We start from the raw sequence: 25,972 nt of genomic DNA, 5'->3' as shown, positions 1-25,972 counted from the left end.
AGCGGCGGCATTAGATTCTCATAGGAGCGCGCACCCTACTGTAAACTGCGCATGTGAGGGATCCAGGTTGCTCGCTCCTTGTGAGAATCTAATGCCTGATGATCTGAGGTGGAGCTGAGGTGGTGATGCTAGTGCTGGGGAGCACCTGCAAATACAGATTATCATTAGTGGAGAGGTTTGATTGCACAATAAATGTAATGTGCTTCAATCATCCCAAAACCATCACCTCCAGTCTGTGGAAAAATTGTCTTTCATGAAACCAGTCCCTGATGCCAAAAAGGTTGGGGGCCACTGCTGTACTTCACTTATTAACTCCTACTCTCTCTCACTTTCCTCAGAGAACTTGGGAAGCCAGCACCACCAGAGAGAGCCCTTGCTCTCTCTCTATTCATGCTTCATTTGGTCTGACTAAGCCACTTGTAATAGTGCATATGCTTGTTATACGTCATCATAGTTTTGACTCTGGTGCCACTAGTAAATGGCTGTGGCACTTTAAAAGTCAATTGAAATGATGCTACTGAAGAACTAGACTTGTTGTTGTTAAGACCAGTGTACGATCATCTAATAGAAGCATAACCCATTATATATTCTCTCATTAACAGGTAAGTGTGCTTAAGTAGGGCACCAAAGTCAGATACCACAAATCAGATGAATTTTATATATCAATTACCATTTTCATCAACCTATTGACAATATTATAAATTCACAAACAGAATTCCAAAACTCTGCTTGAGTCTCTCAATGCCTGATAGCCATTAAATTAAGTCTACTATAATACTAATTTTCTTCTTTTTGCCTATCAGGGACCATTTCTGCCCTTTCTTATGATTTGGAAGGAGAAACTTAAAAGAGTCCAAGCACAATAATTGGAAGGAGGTGATCAAACAAAAAAGTTTGGGAACTCCTGAAATATATATTTAACTACCTTATATTCTTTCTGAACAAGCTTAATATCATTAATGATAAGACACAATAGTTAAAAGGGATTGGAAAAATTAAGACTGCTTTGTTCAAATCTGGCTCTATTATTTACTGTGAAACCTAAGATTGAGTTACCTAACCTCTCAGATGCTCACTATTCTCAATAATAATATGAAATGATAATAGTATGTATCTTCTAGGACTTCTGGGAGCATTACATGAGATAATACATGGAAAGCACTTACTACAGTGTGAGGCGCACAGTTAGCCCTCAAAAAAAGTTAGCTTTTATAATTTATCATCATTATTATTGCCATGACCAAAGTATCAAAGTACCTTTTACAGTAGATCAAAAAAACCCAAAGAAATAATTATTCTAATAAATAATTTAATATTAATATAAATTATCAAATATAAAAATACTTTGAAAACTACACCATGCCACATAGATATTACATATTATATACAATGCTAAATTACCTATATCAATGTTTTCTCTTCCCAGTGCCACAAGTGAGAGAAATAGTATTTCTCTGTATAAACTCCTAGGGGTTAAGAGGTGTAGAGAAAATATTAGTATTCATATAGTCTATATGTGTTCTACAAAAATTTTTATGCTAACATAAGCATGAGATATTCTAACAAATTACTAAGCAAACAATATGAATTTTCTTAGAGGAGCAATATATTTATTTAAGAGAATGACTTACCTCTGTCTTTTAAAATGTGGACACTTATTCAGTGTCTCTAATATCTGACTCATTGGTCCATAGACATCATTCCTTTTAATGCTTTTGACCATACTTTTCAACAGTTCCTGGCTAAATGAATTATCACTTTTTTGTAATAAATGGACCATTGGATACTTCTGGGCTGTAGAAGAATAAAAGAGCAGATGAAGGAAAATATTCTGTGAGGAAAGGAGAAAGAAATTAAGCAGCAACTTACAGATATTAAAGAAGTTACAAAGCACTAAAAATAAATTAAGAGCAAAAGATAAAGGAATAGAAATCTAATGAAGAAAGCAAAAAAGGAAAAAAAAACTAAGACAAATAATGACAAAAAAAGACCTAAGGCTTTTTGTGGTCTCAAGTAGACAATAAATAAAAATACTATTTCCCTTAATACAGCCCTTGAAATCCTACATCAGCAGCCTGGGATGGAAACAAATAAAAAATAAGTAGAAAGAAGAAATCGGGACAAGCAATGCGCTGAAAGCTGAATTCTACAAAACACAACCAACCCCGCCATCACATACACAGCACCCCTCAAAAAACCAAAACCAAAACCAAAAAAAACTTTGACCTCCACAGAAGGTAGCACTAAAAAAATCAAACTTAACACTCACTCTCAAATAAAAGAGTACGATTTTGACCTGTAAGACAAAAAGTAGTAGAGTAAAATAAAAGTCAGTCAGTTTAGGCTATTTAAAGCAAGTAGAGATTACTCTAATAAGAATGAAGTCGTCATTCCACGATGGCACTTACTGTGGGCATTCCAGAGGATGTACAAGGGCTGTCCTGGATCCTGATGTAATTTCATGTTGTCCCATAACATTTGTATTAAAACATATTTACTATCTTCAGACATACAGTGTCGGGGGATCTGTGTTGTAGAATAACCAAACATTCATTAATGATCTTTACATGATAATTTTTGGTAAATATTTTATAAAATCTTCTAAATTTTTTTAGGATGTATATGTGCAAGAGAGAAAAGAAAACACAAAATGACTGATTTATATGTACTTGATACCTATTGAAGAAAGATAGGCTGAGTTGAGAAGCTAATAATCTCTAAAGTAGCAGATTTAACAAAGCATTTAAGACCAGTGAGAAAGAGTGCCATGAAGAGCTAATTTTGCCCCTGCTCATGATTGAGAGTCCACAGAAAGATGAATCCAGTAGTCCTATTCTTAACACAAGACCTAGCCCAGATTAACTCTGACTGACTTAACATCTTTGTCATTTGTTTATGATGTAATGAAAATCTAGGTCACATGCACAACCATAGGCATGAAGTACAAGAAGGGAGAAGACAAAATTCTTGAACTTAGAGACTGCCATTTAGTGGCAGTGGCAGCATATGAGAAAGTAAAAACACTTTTATACAGCAAGATTATCAAAAACACAAATGAACATATAACTAATTGCCTAAATGTTAAGCAAAAATTCAGAGTAAAGGAATAAAGAGAATGGTAGCACATGATTGCAATATGAATTACAGTAGCCCACTCTTATCCTTGGGGATACATTCCAAGACCCCCAGAAGATGCCTGAAACAGCAGATAGTACTGAACCTTACATATATTTTTTCCTATCCATACATACCTATGATAAAATTTAACTTATAAGTTAGGCACAGTAAGAGATTAACAATAATAAAATAGAATAGTTATAACAATATGCCAATATCACTACTCTCGTGCTTTGTGCATTACTAAGTAAACAGGAGCTACCTGAACACAGGCACCATGATACTGCGACAGTCGATCTGATAACCAAGACGGCTACTAAGTGATCAGTGAGCCGGTAGGGTATACAACATGAATACACTGAACAAAGGGATGATTCACATCCCGAATGGGATAGTAAGAGATTTCATCATGCTACACAGAACAGCACAAAATCTAAAACATATGACTTATTCATTTCTGGAATTTTCCATTTAATATTTTCAAACTGCAGTTGACTACGGGTAACTGAAACCGCAGAAAGCAAAACTGCAAATAAGGGGGGACAGTACTGTACAGACATCCTCCTAAAACAAAAGTGTTAGGCTTGTTTTTGAAGGAGGTATGAGATATGAGTGGGGCTTACTCACAAACCCTTCTCGTAAGAGTCATTTCCAGTTTATTCTTGAAGTTACAACAAAAATTCAAGCACACTGTGTAAATTTTGGGAGGAGGCTAAAAAAAGACTGTCTTAACTGCTGGATGTAAGAACAAATTATTTGTAAATAAACTAAAACAATTCTGTTTATCTAGTGATTCAGATGGTTATTAAAAACACTTAGCATAAAAACAAACCTCACTTTTTTGTCATTAGGAATATGCAAACATTACAATGGTGACAGCAGCATTGCCTTTTAAGTAATGTTTACTCTCATACCTTTGAATACTTGTTACAGTGCTCAGAAGAAAGAATCAATCCAGGTAAGTTACTGGGTAAGTCAAGACGTCTAAAATACCACACCAGGTTCCAAAAAACAATTGGATGATGGTCCACAAAGTCTGCCACTGTTATTGCATGATCACCTTCATTTTCCAATAAGCTTTCAAGTTCCTTCCACACCACTAAAGGACTAAGGTATGGAACAGTGACAGGATCTGGGCTTGGAAGGTGCCATTCTAATCCTAAAGAGTCCTGTGGAATAAACAAAATCCATAAATGGCAAATGCAAGAATGACTACTACTAACCCATTTAAAAAAAATTCCTGTCAATGGGCCAGGCACAGTGGCTCACACCTACAATTCTAGTGCTTTGGGAAGCTGAGGCAGAAGGATCGCTTGAAGCCAGGGGTTCAAGATCAGCCCGGGCAACATGGCAAGACCCTGCCTCTATAAAAAATAAAAAAATTAGCCAGGTGCAGTGATATGTGCCTGTAGTCCCAGCTACCCAGGAGAATGAGGCAGGAAGAACACTTGAGCCCAGGAGTTTGAAGTTGCAGTGAGCTATGATGATGCCACTGCACCCCAACCCTAGGCAACATAGCAAGATCTTGTCTCTCAAAAAAAAAAAAAAATTCTTATCAATGATCTTCATATGAGTAGAGAGGTAATATAATTATATCATGGGATAAGAGATTCTTCTTGGTAATAATGAAATTGAAGCTAAATAGGCTACTTAGGACAAAGGAACAAAATCATATGTGAATGATCGATTTCCAAATTAGAAAAAACACCAAAAATACATACCGTAGCTCCTTGTAAAGTAGCTGGCAGGCTGCCCGTAGAAATGAGCTTCTTTCCTCCAGTATCTTCCTTATCCAAGGGGCCATAAGTACTAATACTCCTGGCCATTGGAAATATTGGACATTTTGACACAGCTGTTTTTGATCCATTAGCAGGGATCTGAATACTTCGGGCACAGGAATTTTCCTGCAGTTTAGATTTGCTTAGGCGTTGAAAAAAGAAAAAAGTGTATCAGTGTCTAGATTTACTTTATTTCATCTAGAAGAATTATGTTTTCTCTTTAGAATTAGAGCTGGACACAGTAAAATAAATCAAAGGGGATATGTTTCTCAGGCTTCAGCTGGGAAATAAGATACATTTTTAAGTAGTATAGTTATGCTACACTTCCTTTTTATCAAGTGAACTTTAAATATTCAAAATTTATTCATTTATTCAAAACACTTCGTGGACTTTTACAGCAGGAAGCACACTAAATAGGACCTGGGGATACAAAGCAGAGAAAACAGGCACATGCTCCTTCAGGAGATACAACCTACCAGGACACAGTCAAAGACTAAGGGCTACAATAGACCTATGATGAAAGAAGGTGCACACACAGATTTTTGGTTTCACTGCTTAAGTATTCAAGATCAAACAGGTCATGTTAACCTGCCAATACTATATAGGCATTTTTGTGCACATGCAACTACCAATACGGCTTCATCTGTCCAGCTATACGTAACTTATTTGGCACTTCTACAAAATGGAGTCAATTTCCATAATTGTCCTAAGTATAGATTTACTACTAGGCTTACTTTATAAGTCTTAGTTTAATTTTAAAGTTCCTATCTGTGTTAGCTCCAAATGTTTTCTTAGATTATTACATATTTCTAAGTAGAAGATTAAATATTCCAAAGTAGAAGTTAGTATTGCCTTAATTCCTAAAGAGATGGATATAGGAAAAAGATGATCATTATAAGCTTGAAGTGGACTATAGATTTTTTTTACCTTTATTTTGTTTTATTACCTCTAAAACACTAGTAAACATTATCATACATATATAGCTTAAACTCTGGGGATTAATAAAGCGTAACATATAACTGTTCATAGACATTCAGGTTATTGGAGAATTTTAATATTGCTTTAATTAGGAGTAACAACTTAAGATTATGAATCTATTATTCACAGAAATTTAAACTTCGAAATGGTCAGCTAATTTTTCTGTCATACTTCTAAAACATGTAATATATGTTGTTAAAATATAGTTCCACGTAATCATAATTACCTATTTAGAGCAAAATTCCCTTGAACAGAGATAGCAGATGTGTCAAGACCAGAGACTGATGCTGAAATGCAAGATGGCCTTGTCTGACTTGAAAAGGATGGAAAGCGCATATTTTCTGTAGATGGGCTTGACTTCAAAAAGTATCTGTAATGTGAATAAAAGGAACTTTTTGAGAAAAGAGATATTCTAGGAAACATGATGCTTAAACGTTTAGAAAAAAAAAAACCCCACCATATTACCTTCCAGGTCGTCTTAAGTCTCTTATTTCGATATTCAGAAAGGGCAAGAAAAGATTGCCACAGAATGGGCATGTAGTATTGAGATTTGAATCATCTGCTGTCCAGCCAGCCATGATTTCCTCATCATGGACAAGACAATCACAAGTTCTACACCGAGAGCAACTTGAGATGAGAACCTATGGGAGAAGACAGCACTTTATAAAGCAAGCTAGTTAATGCATATTACGAATTGAAAGCCATTTCAATTCATAAATTTATTGGAAAATTACAACTCAGAAGGATTCAGATGTGACAAACAAAAACTGGATTACATTTAGTGCATTACGTATTACACTCATTGTTAACTATTTCAGCTAAATCTATTCTAAAATTTTTGCCTGAAAGGGAAACTTGCATTTAAGTGAGCATTTTCTCTATTATTACAATAAAATTTGCTGTGGTTTTATAAATCGAAAAGTAAACTTTATTATCCTCATAAAGTAGTATGACTTCAATAATCTGAAATACAGGATATCCAAAAGCTGGATTTTAACTTTATTCAGATGCAATATACATCCTGAAATTTTAGATGCTATATATTTAACTTTTATTACTGTACCTGGGACTATAAATACCTAAGAAATGTAAATTTTATAAAGCAGTACATGAAAGTTTTTCTTTTCAATAAAATTGTACCTCCATTGCATAGTTCTGGAAGATATTTGGATTACTTGTGTTGAAGGAAGATGTCACTTCTGATTTCCCAGGTAAGGCAAACTTTGACAGGGATCCTGTTCATTATTGAAAAACAAAAAGCAAAACCATTAAAATCACAGAGAAAAGATACAAAAATTTTTCACTTCCATAAATTTTCAGATAAAATGTTAACATGTTCTAGTCAAAATGTTAAAGGTAATTTAGGAAAAACAAATAAATAATGAAAAAAAGTTTTTCAGTGCATGTACTTTTGAGTACAAACCTAAGGAAATGTGTTCTAATTCTACTGATCCCCACATGCTACGTGTAGTCATTCATCATTCACTTATTAAACACTTTGCGTATATAGGCTAGAAAGCACTCCAGTTATTAGTAATTACTATTGTGCTCTTTCTATTTTTTCATGTTTAAAATATAGGAAAGTATTTAGTGCTAACGTCTAAAAAGTATAAAATAGTGAATCTTAATTTCAAATTATGAAAAGATTTAGTGGCAATTCTCTCCTTATAAGGGGCTTTGGAGAACTGGTATAATAATCTTGCTCTTAAACACTAGGGAAGAGTTCCCAAGTAAATTCTTAAGACCAATGCGATATTAGTAGGTATTAAAACAACAACAAAAAAGTAAGGGGAGATCTGTGGTCAAATCAGTTGCTGACAATGGCTATATCTTGTTATTAAAACTGGAGGTGGGTGATCTATACCTTCTCCACACGTTTTTCCTGTCATTACTAAATTTTATGAATGAATGCTGATATTTTCATAAATATAAATGTGAAAAAGCAATGGTATAAACTACCAGTTCACAAGAAATAGAGGCGATACAAAAACATGTTAAACACCACCATGGGGATGCAATCAGTATGATCCAGACTAATGACTTGATTGATTCAGCAAACAAATGACAACGAGAAAAAACAGATTCCTCTGGCCTTAGTCCCTGCCACACAGAGATTCCTTACAGAGGCAGAGAGAGAAGGAGCTAAAGCCTCACACTATCCTTTAAGATGCTTAGAGCTGGTGGTAAATGCAGTTCTTCCCTTGATGCTTCCCCCAATAACGTCTGTAATCCTCTGCCATAGCCAGCTCAAAATTGCTTTCTAATACCTTCTATCAGCCTTGACGAATACAATCATTTATGTGGGCAGCCTACCTTTTGTATCTAATTACTCTACAGCTCAGAACATTCATGCTAATAAATACAAATCAGGCTGGGTATGGTGGCTCATGCCTACAATCCCAGCACTTTGGGAGGTCAAGGCAGAAGGATTGCTTGAGGACAGGAGTTCAAGACCAGCCTGAGCAACATAGCGAGACCCTGTCTCTACAAAAGAAACAAAAATTAAAAAATTAGCTGGGCGTGGTGGTGCACATGCGCCTGTAGTCCCAGCTACTCTGAAGGATCCCTTGAGCCCAGGACTTCAAGGCTGCAGTGAGCTATGATCGTGCCACCACACTCTAGCCTGGGCAACAGAGTGAGATCTTATCTCAAAATATACGTGTGTACATGTGTATATATACACATATATATATACACACATCAGGTTGTAAGTCTGATTTTATTTGCTTAGACAACCAACTATTCTTGTATGTTGGGGAAGAAAAGGAGGGAGGCGGCTAATCACCTGATTTCTTCATAAATATATGGTGAGAGAGAAAAAGAAAGATAGGAAGGAGAATAAAAGAAAATCAATAGACGTATCAACCAAATGTAACATGTGGACTTTGTATGGATCCCAATTTGAACAAACCACCTATAAAACAAACTTTATGAGATAGCTGTGAAAATTTGAAACTAAATATTTCATATGTTATATGATAAATATTATCATATTTTTAAAAGTATGATAATGGTATTATAATTATGTTTTCAAAAACTGAATGCTTCACAAAAGACATATACTGTATGAGTCCATAAAATGTTCAAAAATGGCCAAGCTAAGCTATAGTGTCATAAGTTAAGATAACGTTTACCTGTGAAGGGAGTAGACATGGGCATGAGAAAGGGTTCTAGATGCTATGAATGTTATTTCTTGAGCTGAATGCTGGTTACTCAGGTGTACTCAATTTATGAAATTTATTTACATATATAAAAAGCTACACATTATAATTTATACTTTAATAGTTTAAAATAAATAACAGGCCGGGTGTGGTGGCTCACGTCTGTAATCCTAGCACTCTGGGAGGCCGAGGAGGGTGGATCGTTTGAGCTCAGGAGTTTGAGACCAGCCTGAGGAAGAGAGAGACCCCCATCTCTACTAAAAATAAAAAGAAATCGGCTGGACAACTAAAAAATATATATAGAAAAAATTAGCTGGGCATGGTGGCGCATGCCTGTAGTCCCAGCTACTCGGGAGGCTGAGGCAGAAGGATCGCTTGAGCCCAGGAGTTTAAGGTTGCTGTGAGCTAGGCTGATGCCATGGCATTCTAGCCCAGACAATAGAGTTGAGACTCTGTCTCAAAATAAATAAATAAATAAATAAAACAACATAAAAGTCTTTTAGTGATACATACTATTTATGAATAAAATTATGTGTTATCTGAGATTAAAATAATCCATGAGGAAAGAAAAAATGCTGGCAGCAAGAGATAGGAATAAGTAAAACAAGACTGGCCATTTGTTGATAACTGCTGAAGTCAGCTAAAGGATACATGGGGGTTCATTATGCTATTCCCCTCTACTTTTGTATATGTTTGAAAATTTCCACAATAAAAGCTCTTCAAAAGAGCAAAAGTACAATTGAAAAAAATATATTAGATCCACTCCTCACACTACATACCAGAATAAATTTCAAGTGGATCAAATATGTAAATCAGGGGTCAAATCTGTTTTGTGTGGTCCTGTGCTAAGAGTGGTATTTACATTGTAAAGTGTTGCTTAAAAAAAGAAAATGACAACTTAAAATATTTATCATATGACTCCACTACAGAAAAATTCTGCTGACTCCAGAAAAGGTTAAAAAGGAAAGCAGGTAAGTATCAGAAGGAAACAATGGTGAATTCCTTTGTAACATAGGAAAGGAGAAACCTTTCGTAGCAACTCAAAATCCAGAAGCAATAAGGGAAAAGACCGATAAATTTGATGATATAAAATTTAAAGCTTACACATGACAAAAACCCCAACAAAACTAAATTTGACAAACTTGGATAAACTACCTACAACTTATATAAGAGACAAAGGATTAATTTCCTATATAAAAAGAGCTACTAAAACTTAAAAGAAAGAAAGGACCCACAACTGAAATACAGGTAAAGGACAGTCCACAGAAAAATAAATACAAATGGTCCTTAAACATATAAACAGATTCTCAACTTTATTTATAAGAGATTATAAATGAAAACTAAACTGAAATACATTCCTCACCTATCAGATGGCAAAAATCCAAGTTTGCCAACATATTTTGTTGACAAGGCTGAGGGGGAATAGGCACTCTCATATATTGCCAGTGAGAATGCAAAATAGCCTGATGAAGGGAACTTGGCAATATCACTTCAAGGAAGAATTCTGAAGTATCTTCCAAAGATACACTGGTAAAAATATAATACGACATATATGCATTATAGCATTACAAAGTCTGGAAACTTAATGTCTATTAATAGGGAAGAAGTTAAAATAAATTCTGATGTATCTACACATGATGCATAAGTTTATAATTTTGTACTATGCAGCTGTAAAAATGAATGGGGGGTTGTGATGCTATGGAATGATCTTCAGGATACATTAAGTGAAAAAAGCAAGGGGTGGGACAGTTTACAGTATGCTACTTTTGAGGTAATAAGAATATATATATACACACACACACACACACACACATGGGTGTGCACGTCCATATACCTACACCTATATTTTTTAAAAAAGCAATAATGGAATGATAAACCAAAAATGAGTAAAAATGGTTGCTTCTAGGGACAGGGAGAAAATGGGATGAGGGGGTGGGGATGGATGTTTGACTTCTTTGTAAGTGCCTTGGGCATTATTGTTTTGACTTTGGAGCTATGTAAATCTTTTACAAAATGAAAAAATAAAATTAATCATAAAAAAGTAAAGGTACTACAATTCAAATAAAACTACAAATCAAATGCACTAAAACAGAACTGTTTGGTCAAACCTTCTAAGGAGGCAGAACTTTCTAGGTTTGTTCGGCTGAGATCAACTCCCTTAGTCCCTGAAGTGGCACCGGTCTCTTGGGAGGAACTGGCTTGTTCCAACTCATTTTCATCTGTTGAAGAGGTAGATTCAGAATCCTGGGCTCCCACTGAAGAAAGACTGGTACGATCAGAACTTTGATCCTAAGGATATAATTATAAGCTTAATTTTCTTCACATTTAAAATTAATTATTAAAAAGTCACTTCTAAGGCAGAAGAAACACCCGTTATCTAACTACCCAGATGATCGATTGAATCAACATCACAACTTCTAGAGAAAAAAAACCAACCAATTTTACAAAGCCATGCTGATTTGGGCAAATGTGCTGGAGATGAATTTTTAAGGAATCATTTTTTAGTTTGAGCAAAGTATATACCAGTTAGTAAGATAATCTTGTTGACTTTTAACGTACATTTATTGTTAATTTTCCTTCCTGCCAAGGAAAGGCATCCAATCTAAGATAATACCATTAGAATTACATTTTATTCTTTTCCACAATTTAAGTTTCAAAGATATATATTTCTAGTTTTCATTTTTGAGAACACTGAAGTAATTTTTTTCTGGTTATGTTAGTAATACATAAGAAAATTTGGTAGATAACAGATTTTTGAATGAAAAAACTTTTTAAAATACCTGTAATTCCACTACCCAGATAATACAACTTATTTTTTTTCCTAGTCATGTGTATGCATATTGTTGTTATTTTTAATCACATAGGGCTTTAACATTTTCATGTAGTAAAATCTTTTTTGTTGTTGTTTCAGACCCTTCTGTGGTAGGTATAATAAAATCTTTTCATCTTCTACGGGTTCCAAGGTTGGTATCTTTCTAAGGAATCTTTCTCCAAAATGATAAAAATATCTCCTTTTAAAAAATACCTTTATAATTTTGCACTTAGATATCTAAACCATCTACGATTTTTTTGTTCAGTGTGGGGCAGGAATCTGACTTTTCCCAAATGGATACCTAATTATACCAATACATTTATTTAATATTATCTTGTTCTTCACTGATTTGAAATGCTATTTTTTCATATGCCAAACTTCTACAATACACAGTTTTATTTCTGGATATTCCTCCATTCTACTAGTTCATTTATCTTCTTCTACATTAATTAGCATGCTATCTTAATTACAGTTTTAGCACGTTCTGATATTTTAGAGGGCAGTCCACATTTTTCTTTTTCAAAATTTTCTTGATTATTCTCATGCACTTCTCTTCTAGATCAATCTTAAAGCAGCTAAAATTGGGGCTTGTTTTTTCAGTCACCCTGGAATTTAGTTGTTTTTTGGGTTTTTAAAATTTTAATTAGACTATTCTGACTAGATTAATTTGGGAAGAACTGATACCTTTACAAGACTGAATCCATCACTACATTATGTCCTTCAGTAATTATGGTTTTACTCATATAGGTATTATACATTTCACGTTAGTTTTACTTCCAGACATTTTATGTTTGTGTTACAGTGAATTTGCTCAAGTTTCAATACTTTTCTTACTGGCTATTGTCATATACAGGAAAGTTATTTTTAAATGTTTATCTTGTTTCTAGCCACCTTACTGTTTCAAATGGTTTTTTCAGTGATAGTAATTTCATTTATGAGAATATTGAGCTTTATTAATTCTTTTATTTAAAAGTTTTTGTAGAGAGACAGGGTCTTGCTATGTTGTTCAGGCTGGTCTTGAACTCCTGGCCTCAAGCAATCACCCCACCTTGGCCTCCCAAAGTGCTGGAATTACAGGTGGACGCCTAGCCTTATTAATTCTTTTGCAACAGTTTTTATCTCTCATTTCTTTTCCTTATCTTCTGGCATTGTTAGAATATCCAGAATACTGTTGAATGGCACAGGTGTTAGCATACTTCCTTGCCCTGATACTGATTTTAAAGGAAATAATTATGATGTTTCACTGTTAAAGGCAGTTTGTTGATACTTTATCAAAAAATTGTATTAACTAAGTTTCTTTCTATTCCAGCTTTCTAAGAATGTTTTTTAAGTTGGGCATCAAGTTTTTATCAAATTCTTCCTGGGAATTTATAAAAATGACTGTCCACTTATCAATGAAAGACTAAGTTGATAAATATGTTTAGTTATTGTGAGTTTACTCAGCAGCTGTAAAAGTCTGTTTCCATAATAAGCCTCTCCCTTGAATGGCAGAGCTGAATGTGAGCAAATATTTCAGCAAGCAAGCTGCTCTTTAGAGTGCATGGATGGGAAATAGGAAGAAAACTTACAGGAGAGACAAAGGAAGGTAAGTTTTACTTTGGTTGGTGGATACTTTAGATTTCAGTATATTTTAAGTAGAGTGGGGCTTTCCAAACACCACCACCGCCACCAAAAACAACAACTACAAAAGTTCTGGGCTGATTACGGAAATTTTTTTTTTTTTTTGAGACAGAGTCTCACTCTGTCACCCAGGCTACAATGCAGTGACATCATCATAGCTCACTGCAACCTCAAAACTCCTGGGCTCAAGTGATCCTCCTGCCTCAGCTTCCTGAGTGGCTGGGACTACAGGCATGTGCCACCATGCTCGGCTAATTTTTCTATTTTTTGTAGAGATGGGGTCTCACTCTTGCTCAGGCTGGTCTCAAACTCCTGAGCTCAAGCAATCCTCCTGCCCTGGCCTCCCAAAGTGCTAGGATTACAGGCGTAAACCACTAAACCCAGCCCTTGATTATGGAGTTTTGAAATTACTTTGAACTCTACTTTGTTCCTCCCTCATCTCAATGCCTGTCCTTAGAATCTCCCCTTCACTCTTAGTCCTGATAGATCTCATACCTTTTTTGAGATGGGATGTCCCATCTTACTCTAATTTCCTAGTTAACCACTCCTGTAAGAAGAAAAGCAGTATCTAGCCTAACTATTCCTTAAGTAGTCTTTTAATTACCTGCCTATTTATACCTAGACCTGTCATTATAGTTACAACATCTGGGCTTCATTAAGAACAGTTCTCATCTTGGTAGTTGGTCTTATGACTATTTTGGAGGCTATAGCTTCTATACCCAGGCATCTGCATCAGACCAATTTCATTTGCTTTCTAATTTTCAGAAAGGTCTGAAATTACTGATCTCCTGATGGCATACTTTTCTATCCTCATTGCTATAATGGATTTATTATATTCTCATATTTTTCTGTCACTTTAATGGGATTTTGTGGAGGGAAGACAAATGTGTATTTTAACATCCTAAACTAGAGGTCTTGTTGCTATTTCTTCAAAAAAGAATTACTTGGTATAAAGAGTAAGTAGAATAGTTAAATATTTCTAACTATAAATTATGCAGGTACGAGTAGAAGATTAAAAATAGAATAATTTTACATTGGGAGACATTCTCTACACATAAAATAATATTAGTCTATAAATTTCATTGATTATGACAAGAATAATCATTTATTTAGTGCCTTCAATGGATTAAATACCATACAGGCATACCTTTGAGATATTGAGGGTTTGGTTCCAGACTACCACAATAAAGGAAATGTTGCAATAAAGCAAATCACAAGTTTTTTGGTTTCCCAGAGCATATAAAAGTTATATTTATACTACACTGTAGTTTATTAAGTATACAATAGCATTACATCTAAAAAACAATGTACACACTTGAATTAATAAATACTTATTGCTAAAAAATGCTAATGATCATGTGAGCCTTCAGCAAATTGTACTCTTTTTGCTGGTAGAGGGTCTTGCCTAGATGTTATGGCTGCTGATTGATCAGGGTGGTGGTTGCTGAAGGTTGCAGTGGCCATGGCAATTTCTTAAAAGAAGACAACATCAATTGAAAAGGTTTGCCATATCAATTGACTCTTCCTTTCATGAAATATTTCTCTGTAGCATGCAGTGCTGTTTGACAGCATTTTAGCCACAGTAGAACTTCTTGCAAAATAGGAGTCAATCCTCTCAAACTCTGCCAATTGCCTTATCAACTAAGTTTATACTATTCTAAATCCTTTATTGTCATTTCAACAATGTTCACAGCATTTTCACCAGGAATAGTTTCCATCTGAAGAAACCACTTTCTTTGTTCATCCATAATAAGAAACAACTCCTCATTTCTTCAAGTTTTTTGTTTTTGTTTTTTAAGAGACAGGGTCTTACTCTGTCACTAAGCCTGGAGGTCAGTGGCGCAAATCACAGTTTACTGTAGCCTCAAATTCCTGGGCTCAAGCAATCCTCCTACCTCAGCCTCCCGAGTAGCTGGGATGCAGGCATGCGCCACCACACCCAGCTAATTTTTTAAAAAAATTTTTGTAGAAACAGGGTCTCACTATGTTGCCCAGGCTGGTCTTGAACCCCAGGTCTCAAGTGATCCTCCTGCCTTGGCCTCCCAAAGTGCTGAGATTACAAGTGTGAGCCACTGCACTCCATCTGTTTTATTTTATTTTTTTGGACAGTCTTGTTCTGTCACCCAGGCTGCAGGACAGTGGCATGATCATAGCTCACTGTAGCCCGGAACTCCTGGCCTCAGCTGATCCTCCTGCCTCAGCCTCCCAAGTAGCTAGGACTACAGGTACATGCCACGGTGTCTGGCTAATTTTTAAATGCTTTTTTAGAAACTGGGTTTAACTGTGCTGCCCAGGCTGGTCTCCAAATCCTGGGCTCAAGCAATCTTCCTGCCTAGGTCTACCAAAGTGCTGGGATTACAGGCGTGAGCCACTGTGTCTGGCTTCTCTATTTTGATTTAAAATCAGAGACATGCAAATCTTCTTTTCATTTGAACACTTTGAAGCCAACGCAGGGCTATTAACTGGCCTATCTTTAATACTGTTGTGTTTCAAAGAATAGGGAGGCCTGAGGAGAGTGCGCTCGCCAGGTGAATGGCCAGTTGGTGGAGCAGTCAGAATATATATATTTATCGATTAAGTCTGCCATCTTATATGGGCACAGTTCATGGTGCCCCAAAACTATTACAATAGTAACATCAAAGATCAGTGATCACATATTACCATAACAGATATAATAATGACAAAAAAGTTTGGAATATTGCAAGAATTACCAAAATGTGACAAAGAGACACGAAGTGAGCACGTGGAAAAATGGCACTGATACACTTGCTGGACATAGGGTTCCTACAAACCTTCAATTTGTAAAAAATGTGACATCTGTGAAGTGCAATAAAGCAAAGAGCAATAAAACGAAGTATGCCTATGCTAGGCTTTAAAAACATTATTTTAATCTTTACAATAACTCTACTAAGAGAAAGCAGCAGTATCAAGTTGGAGTCTATCTGATATTAGTGATTTGCATTCTTTTTCTTAACCAGTCTAGCTATTCAAAATCTGTCAATTTTGTTCTTTTTAAAAAATCAGTTTTTGGTTTTATTGATACACTTTATCTTTCTAGTTTTATTGATTTCTGCTCTATATTATTTCCTTTTTTCTACTTACTTTGAGCTTACTTTATTCTTATTTTTCTACCTTCTTACGGTAGAACTGTAAATCATTAATTTCAAATCATTCTTCATTTCTTTTTTTTTTTTTTTTTTTTTGAGACAGAGTCTCACTCTGTTGCCCAGGCTAGAGTGAGTGCCGTGGCGTCAGCCTAGCTCACAGCAACCTCAAACTCCTGAGCTCAAGCGATCCTCCTGTCTCAGCCTCCCGAGTAGCTGGGACTACAGGCATGCACCACCATGCCCGGCTAATTTTTTTTTTTTTTTATATATATTTTTAGCTGTCCATATAATTTCTTTCTATTTTTAGTAGAGGTGGGGTCTCGCTCTTGCTCAGGCTGGTCTCGAACTCCTGAGCTCAAACGATCCGCCCACCTCGGCCTCCCAGAGTGCTAGGATTACAGGCGTGAGCCACCGCGCCCGGCCCATTCTTCATTTCTAATGAAGCATTTAAAGCTGTAAGTTCACCTCTAAGCACCACTTAGTTGTATCCCATAAATTTTGATGTGTTACATTTTTTGTTCATTCCAAATGATATTCTAATTTCCTTTATGCTTTTATCTTTGATTCATGAATTATCTGGGAGTATGTTTGGGTTTTCCTTGATCTCTTATTAGTGATTTCTAACTCAATTCCATTGTGGCCAGAGAATATGTTTTTTAAAAAAACTTTATTGAGGTATAATTCACGTCATAAAATTCACTTATATTAGGTGTACAAAATTTTTTATAGTAAATTTACCAAGTTTTAGACCATTTCTAATTTTAAAACATTTTTACCACCCCAATAAGATACCTCATACCTATTTAAAGTTAATCTCTATTTCCTCCCCAGCCCCAGGCAACTATACTAATCTGTCTCTATAGATTTGCCTTTTCTGGACATTTCATATCTATTGATTTCATACATTATCTGCTCTTTTGTGTCTGGCTTCATTCACTTAACATAAACGTTTCTGAGGTTCATCAAATTTTTTTGGTATGTATCAGTATCTTATCACTTTTTATTGCTGAATACTATTGCACTGTATAAATACATCACATTTTACCTATTTTCCAGTTGATGGCAATTTGGGTTGTTTCTACTTTTTGGCTATTCTAAAGAACGTTATGAATATTCACATGCAAATCTCTGGTGTAAGGTACACTTTCATTTCTTTTGGGTAGATACTTAGGAGTAAAACTGTTGAGTCATATTTTATCATATTTTAAATTTATGCTTACCTTTTAAAGAAACTGCCAAGTTGTTTTGAAAAGTGGCTGCACCATTTTACATCCCCACTAGCATTGCAAGAGGGTTCTCATTTTTCTGCATCCTCTCTAATATTTTTATTGTCTTTTGGATTACAGCCATTCTAGTGGGTATGAAATGGTATCTCATTGTGGTTTCAAATGGCATTTTCCTAATGACTAATGATGTTGAGCATCTTTCATGTGTTTTTTAGCATATTTATAGAAGAAACAGAAGATATTCCTATTTCTTCTTTGGTGAAATATCTATTCAGATCTTTGCCTATTTTTCACATGGGTTGTTGTTAAACTTCCCATTGAGCTGTATGAGTTGTTTGTATATTATCGATTCAAGTCCTTTACCGGATATGTAATTTGCATATTTTTTCCTCAGTTTGTGGCTTGTCTTTTCATTTTCTGGTATTTTTGGAGCACAAAAGTTTTGAATTTTGATAATGTCTAATTTATTTTTTCCTTTTATAGATTATGCTTTTGACATCATACCTAAGAATTCTTTGATTAACCCAAGGCCTTGAAGATTTTCGTCCTATATTTTCTTCTAAAATTTTTATAGTTTTAGCTCTTACATTTAGGCACCCGATCCATTTTGAGTTAATTTTTGTGTATAAGTTGAATGTCTAAGTTCACCTACTGTCACCCCTCAGTATTCTCAGAGGATTGGTTCCAGAATCCCCTATGTACACCAAAACCCTCGGATGCTCAAGACTCTTACATAAGATGGTGTAATATTTACATATATTTTATGCACATCCTCTCATATACTTCTTAAAAATTATTATGGGTACATAATAGTTGTATCTCCCGTGTACTTTAAATCATTTCTAGATTACTTACAATACCTAATACAATGTAAGTAGTTGCTATACTGTTATTATTCTATTTGTATTATTAGTTATACTTTAAAAAAATATTTTCAATATATGGTTGGTTGAATTCACAGATGCAGAATCTCTGGATACAGGGGACTGACTGTGTTTGCATGTGGATATCCAATTATCTCAGCACCATTTGAGGAAAAAACTATCATTTCCCCATTGAGTTGCCTTGGCTTCTTTGTTGAAACTCAAATGACCATAAACATAAGGGTTTATTTCTGGAATCTCAATTTTATTCTTTGATTTACTGATCTCTGTTTATTCCAGTACCACAATGTCTTAACAGCTGTATCTTTATAGTAAGTTTTGAAATTGAGAAGTGTGAGTCCTCAAACTTTGCTTTTCTTTTTCAAAATTGTTCTGCTGTTCCAGGTCCCTTTATTTTCCATACGAATTTTAGGATCAGCTTGTGAGTTTCTATAAAACCCTCCTGGAATTTTGACAGGGATTGTGTTGAATTTATGTATCAATTTGAGGAAGGATTGCATCTTAACAATACTGATTCTTTGATTCAATAAACATGAAATGTCTCTCATTTAAATCTCCTTTAAAATCCCTCAGCAATGTCTTATAATTCTTAGAATGTACTTCTGCATCTTTTTCAATTTACTGAGGTTTGTTTATAGCCAAACATATAGTTTATCTTGATGACTATACCATGTAGTACGTTTGAAAACAATGTATATTCTGTAGCTGTTGAATGTATATTCTACAAATGTCAATTAGATCAAGGTAGCTGATTTTGTTGCTCAGATCTTTTTTGACCAATTTTTGTTAGCTGTTCCATCAACTGATGAGAGATGGTCTTCAAATGTCCTACCAAGACTTCAGACTTCCCTTTAATTCTGTCAATTATTGTGTCATTGTTTTGAGGCTCTATGATTTAGTGCGTACACATGGATAATTGCCGTGTATTCCTGATGAACTGTCTCTTATCATTATGGTTTTTTCCCCCAGTGACAGGGCCTCACTATGTTGCCCAGGCTGGCCTGAAACTCCTGGACTCAAGCAATCCTTCCATATCAGCTTCCTAAATAGTTGGGACTATAGGTGTGCACCACCACACCCGGCTTATCATTATGAAATGTTGCTCTTTTTCTCAGTAATACTCTGTCTTAAAGTCTATTTTCTCTGATATTAAAATAGCTACTCATAGCTTTGTATAGAAACAGTAAGAAACAGTTTCTTACAGAAACAGTAAGGTACAGCAACTATACCTTGCAAGAAGCTTACTATTTGCAAGGTATAGTTTTTTTCCATTCATTTTCAACCTATCTGTTTCTTTATATTTAAAGTGTGTTTCTGGTAGGCAGTATATAATAGGGTCTTTTGTCAATCTCTTTGTCAGTTTCTGGTTTTAAGTGAGGTGTTTAGAGGCCTGTCCGTTTAGCTTAATTATTGATATGATTAGACTTAGACCTTCTATTTCTCTGTTCTCCCATTACTGCCCTCTTTAAGATTTCCTACCCTCTTTAAGATAATCTGAATATTTTTATTGGCTTTTTGGGTATATTTCATTATATTTTTAAGTGGGTGCTCTAAGAATTACAATATACATATCTAATCACTTAAAGCCTACTTAGAGCTAGTATTGCACCACTTCATATTTAATAATATAATGAAAGTCTGTGGGGTGAGTTCCTTTACTACTGTCAAACATCTATACAAATGGAAAACCTCATAAAAATGTATTTTTAAAAATTCAAGAGGCAAAAAGTACTGTACATTAACCAGCTATTTACTGTTTATTTCACTCTTCCTTCATTCATGAAGATCCAGGTTTCTCTCTGGTATCATTTTTCTTCATTTTGAAGAACTTCCTTCAGCATATCTTATAGAACAAATCTGCTGTTCATGAGTGCTTTTCCTTTACCTGAAAATGTCTTTATTTCATCATCATTCCTGAAGAATATTTTCACTGGATATAGAATTCTGGGTTGACAGGTCTTTTTCTTTCAACACATTAAATGAATTGTTCCACTGAATTCTTCCCTCCATTGATTATGATGAAAAATGTGTGGTCATTCAAATCTTTATTCCACTGTAGGTAATGTGTAATTTTTCATACATAGCTTTCAAGATATTTTTTCAACATTTTCTTACTAGCAAGTGAATATCTTTGACTTTCAGTAGTTTGCTTATGATGTGTGCAGGTGTGTTTTTAAGTTTACCCTGTCTATAGTTTGCTGAGTCTCCTGTATCTATAAATTTGCATCTTTTACCCAATTTGGGAAGTTTCAGCCATTATTTTTTCAAATATCTTTTCTGCCACAATCTCTTCAATTCTTCCGGAACTCCAATTATGCACATATTATTTATACCTTCTGATATGGTCCCACAAGTCCCTGAGGCTCTCTTCATTTTTATGAATTTTTCTCTCTCTGTTCTTCCAACTGCATAATTTCTGTTATTCTGTTTTTAAGCTCACTGAATGACAAGTTCACTGTTAGCACCATTCTGTTACTGAATCCATCCAGGGAGTTTATTTTGGGTATGATATTTTTAGTTATAAAATTTCTTTTTCAATAGTTTCTAATTCTTGCTAAGAATTCCTTTCTTTCAATCTGAGTCATCTTGGGATTGTCTTTCCCTTGATAATTGGTTATTTTCCTGGTTCTTTACATCAAGTAATTTTGGATTTTATTTTGGACATTGTGAATATTATGTTGTATAGCCTGGGTATTCTTATAATCCTTTAGAGAATGTTTTTGTTCTAGCAGGCAACCAAGTGAGTTACAGTTGGACTCTAATTTGTATTTTACTTTCTGGAGGCATTGGCTTAACTTTCGGTTCAATTTTCTAAGTCTTTTCTATGCTGGTTTGCATCTAATTCCATATATATATATAGTTCAAGGCTTAGGCTCAGACTTGTGTGGGATTCCCCTCAAACTCTCTATCCCACAGACCTCCTCACCCCTCCCCACCCCCCGCCTCCTGCCACTTCCCTGGTTCCTCTGTGCAGGAAATACGGGATTTATCTTGAAGTTTTAGTTGCCAAGGCTGCCATGCCACGATGTGTCTGCCCTTGGGGCAAAGATGCATGAGAAAAGAAAATGGTAGATTCATCTCATGTGGGTCCTTCCCCACAATCTGCCTGCTTTTGTTTATTTTTCAGAATCCTTAGTAGTTTTTTGTATTTTGTCTTTTTTAAGTTGTAATCAGTGGGAGGAGGGATGGGCAGTAGTGGTTTTATGGTACCAGAGTGGAACTAGGATTCTTACCCTAATTTTTGAAGAATATTTTTGCTGGGTATAGAAAAATAGGTTGCTAGTCATTTTCTTTCAGCACTTGAAAGATGTCTTTCCAGTGTTTTCTGACATCACAGTTTTTGTTCAGAAGACCACTGTAAGTTTCTTATTTTTTCTCCTTTGAAAGTAATGTGTCTCTTTTCTCTGGCTCAAGACTTTTGCTTTGTATTTCATTTTCATTTATTTTAATATTAGATGACCAAGTATGGTTTTATTTGTATTTATTCTGCTTGACATTTGCAGAACTTGTTAAATATGTGAGTTGACATCTTTAATCACTTTTGGAAAGTCCCTGGCAATTAGCTTTTATTTATTTTTTTTTAGGATGGAGCAATCCTTTATTTTTACACACTGACAAAGAGGTTTTCAGTAAACAATCTTTCCAGTGGAGGAGAACATGAAAATCAGCCTACAGCCATCAGCTGCTGCTCTGTTCAGGGCCTAGGCACCCCCTTGCCCAGGTGGTGAGAAGGAGTGTACTTCCCTTCCTTTATCAGCTTATCTTGCTGCTTCTTGATGGTACTCACACATCTCATTGTTTTGTGCCAAAGCAGACTTTCAACAAAATCATCAAATTTTGTCTTGTACTCTTTCTCTGCCCGGATACCACTAATTCCGTGTGCACACTCTATTCATTCTGTTTCAAAAGCATGTCATCGAACAGGAATCCTGTAGGGCTGTTCAGCACTTTGGATTGTCAGCCCATGATACATGTTAAGGCCCAGCCTTTTCTGTACATCAAAGAAAGGCATGGTGTCCCGATGCAGTGCCTTTGTCCCTTTTTGCTGGCTGCCACTTCAGGATCACCGGCTTGCAAAGCTGGCAATTAGCTTTTAAAGTATTACTTATGGCCCATTCTCTCTCTCTCTCTCTTTTTTAAAACTCAACTGTATGAATGAATGTTCAGCATTTTCACTGATCCTCATACTCTTTTCTGTAGTTATCTTTTTCTGTTTGTTTCTGTCTGCACTTTGGTGTAGATATATTCTACTGACTTTCCATCTACTTTACTAACCTTTCTTTATCTGTGTTTTATCTACTGTTAAATTCAACTAGTGCATTCTTAATTTATTTTTCAGTTCTAAAATTTACATATTATTTTTAATGAATTCCAATTATCTGGTGAAATTTTCCATCTTTGCAACTATTTTTAAAATAACTTTTCCTCAGTTTTCTTGAATATATTATAATTATTTCAAATTTCCTTGCTAATTCAAATATCTGGACCACCTGAAGGTCTGTTTCCATTATCTATTTTTCTTCTGTTTTGTAGTTATGTTCCTATGTCACGGCATAGCTATTTTTAATTGAATGACAGACACTATATATAAAATACTGTAAGGATTCCAGATCCTTACATAAAGGATACATTCTTTTCTCTGATACAGTGAAAGCTAATTAATTTAACCTAATCACAGATTGAGCTGAGCCAAGTCTACCTGGCAATTTTGATCAGGCTCAGACTACTTCTGGTTTGCCAGTGCTCCTAAGGCATAGCTCTGTAGTAGTTCCAACTGAGAGCCTGATGTTTTCACCAAAGCTCTCCCCCCTGGCAGCTCATGAACTCTAACTGTTATGATCCCAGTACCATGAAACTGTAATCTTAGCTGAGAACTATTTTTCAGAGACTTTCTGCTTACTTTTCTCATGTAGTATCAGTATTTGGAAAATGTCTTAAAGGAAAAGACCTGTGTTTTTTTCCTTTACTCCAATTTTGTCTTTCTAGCTCACAAGGTCCCAAAAGCTCTGATAAGGGAATGCCTGGATTTGCAACCTAGTGATCCATGCTCATAGCTAACAATTCCCTTCAGGTAGAAAGTGGCTATAGAACTTTTAGTTCATCTCTGCAATTCTCCTCTCTCTAGAATCCTGCCTCTCTGCTTTCTAATTGCTTTAGCAGTTCTCTGGTGACTTTAAACAGATACTTCACATATTTCATCTAATGTTTTGCTCTTGGGAGGTATGTAGGTCTATTATAAACTATTCTACCCTAAGCAGAAGGAGAAATCATATGCCTGGCTGGTAATTTTTGAAAGGCACACTTAATACTCTGTCTGGAAAAAATAAAATCCACATTTTGAAGGTAATACTGAAATTTAGTATACTTTCACATAACACTAATTCTTACCCAGTTACAAATCACTGTCTTTCAAAACTGAACTATAAACATAACCTCGGTAAATTTTCTTTTCTTTTGAAGTTATTATTCCAGTTCAAATTGTGATACTTATAAACTTTATGCATCCATGAGTCCTTTTTATAAAGTTGTGTTTAAGAGAATTGTTAAAACCAGAGGCTTTTGGTGGTAGTGGGGGGTTATGAAAGTAAAAATAGCAAGTACGAAGAAAACTTACCTTAGATGATGTGGTATACATGGTGAATCTTGAATACCATTTGCTTGCTCTCTCTGCAACTCCTTTTCCAGCAGTGAACATACTGTTCCTTAGCACATCTAGTTTAGGTACTAATAGTGTATCTAAGTTAAATGAAGGTGATGGGTGGGTTAACGTGTCTTGAGATTCTTCCCTAAATGGGCAAGTGGATGAGAAGGCTGGAGAAGACCAAAGTCTATCCCTTGGTTTCTCCTCACTTTTTGTATAACTTTTAGATTTGATAAGTCTCCCTGGCTTAGGAGAATTAGGAGGCAGGCTAGATCTTCTGCATGCCTTGACCAGTACTGGACTTTTCTTATTGGTTGATTTATCATCACAAGCTCGTTGTAAATCAATGCTTGGTGTACGACTTGTCAAAGGACTGCTCATGTTATTCATATACATCACAATTTCTTCAGCTAAATCACGCCTAGCAGATGGTGTTGAAATGCTTTTAGTCTCATCTTCATCCTCCTCCTCTTCTTCTTTTTGCTGCTGTTCAGTCTCAGCAACCAAAAGAGAGAGAGGATCAAATCCGGTTACAACATCAGTTTTTTCAAAAGGTTTTACTGAAAAGCTGCTATTTATACGTTGAATCCTCTTGGGATTTTGTGTAGCAACATATCCTGCTTTTGATCCATCTGCTTCATTGTCTAAGTCTTCTAAGTCAAAAATAACAGGAGAATCCACTTTATCTGCCAAACAGTTAGAACTATCAAAAGGTGTATCATCATCACTGGATTCCTTTTCTAGACTGTCTCTTTTTGATCTTAAAGGTGGCTTTCCAATAGCAAGACTATTTGGTCTTGCGCTTTTCGAGATAACATTTGAAAGAATTTTTGCGTCGGCTCCTAATTTTTCAACTATATCTCCAGGAGTTGCTTCCTGGTTAATTCTGTTGAGCATAAATCCCATCAGTACCCCTCCACTAAGATTACGGTTTCTATTTCCCCAGACCACTTGATGCTGCAAATTAGGTTCATTGTCACTTTTATGTCTTTTCCTGAAGCATCTACTTTGAATGTTTCCTGTTTCATCTGTATCCTCAAGAGATGATATTAAAAGCAGCTCAGATGTGCTTTCTGAAAAACAAGAAAAGTGTTTTTAGCAATGAAAATGTAATATGCAGATATAAGACATCTTAAATATTTAAAATTCCAGTAATGAAAATGATAACAGTAGACACTCAATGGGTTCTAACTAATGAGTGCCTGCTATTTGACAGATACTATACTAGAATCTTGTATTATCTACTATAAACATACCAATATCCTTATGAGTTGAGAAAAAAAACGGACACTCAGATTAATTATCTAGCTCGAAGTCACCTAGTCCTTAAGTAATAGAACTGGGATTCAAATCCAGATTTGTCTAATTATAAAAGGTATGTTCCTAGACATTAGGATGTACTGCTTTATAAAAACTTGTCAATTAAGATTTATATTTAATAAAAAATTGATATTAATTCCACTATTTTGATTAAATAACAATGGTTATATAATTGTGGTTGTGTACAATGACCTTGAGATTCTGAATCTTCTGCTTATTAAAATGAAGAAAACTCTAAACATCAAACCAAAAGGCAGCTATGTTAACTTTATCCATAAATAAAGATTATTTAAAACTCCAAATTCTTGTAACTGTAGATATGTTTACA

At 35.1% G+C, this 25,972-nt stretch overlaps 2 protein-coding genes across 2 annotated transcripts in view; both read right to left on the bottom strand.

Annotated features, from left to right (window-relative positions):
* Window positions 1–25,972, bottom strand: part of DENND4A (DENN domain containing 4A) — a 109,850-nt gene that overhangs the window by 5,603 nt on the left and 78,275 nt on the right. Inside the window, exons 24-33 of the mRNA XM_069482664.1 lie at window positions 24,298–25,397; window positions 11,143–11,323; window positions 7,014–7,108; window positions 6,339–6,514; window positions 6,100–6,243; window positions 4,839–5,037; window positions 4,032–4,286; window positions 2,409–2,526; window positions 1,632–1,794; window positions 1,402–1,466 (exon numbers count right to left, since the gene is read on the bottom strand). Coding sequence (XP_069338765.1) covers window positions 1,402–1,466; window positions 1,632–1,794; window positions 2,409–2,526; window positions 4,032–4,286; window positions 4,839–5,037; window positions 6,100–6,243; window positions 6,339–6,514; window positions 7,014–7,108; window positions 11,143–11,323; window positions 24,298–25,397 — 2,496 coding nt within the window. The remainder of the gene's footprint in view (window positions 1–1,401; window positions 1,467–1,631; window positions 1,795–2,408; window positions 2,527–4,031; window positions 4,287–4,838; window positions 5,038–6,099; window positions 6,244–6,338; window positions 6,515–7,013; window positions 7,109–11,142; window positions 11,324–24,297; window positions 25,398–25,972) is intronic.
* Window positions 22,378–22,695, bottom strand: LOC138375271 (NADH dehydrogenase [ubiquinone] iron-sulfur protein 5-like). The gene is given in 1 exon segment (XM_069458652.1): window positions 22,378–22,695. A coding segment is annotated over 1 exon segment (318 nt).

Source organism: Eulemur rufifrons, chromosome 2 (genome assembly GCF_041146395.1).
Source record: "Eulemur rufifrons isolate Redbay chromosome 2, OSU_ERuf_1, whole genome shotgun sequence".
NCBI classification, from domain to species: Eukaryota; Metazoa; Chordata; class Mammalia; order Primates; family Lemuridae; genus Eulemur; species Eulemur rufifrons.
This window is presented reverse-complemented; position numbering and strand designations above follow the sequence as displayed.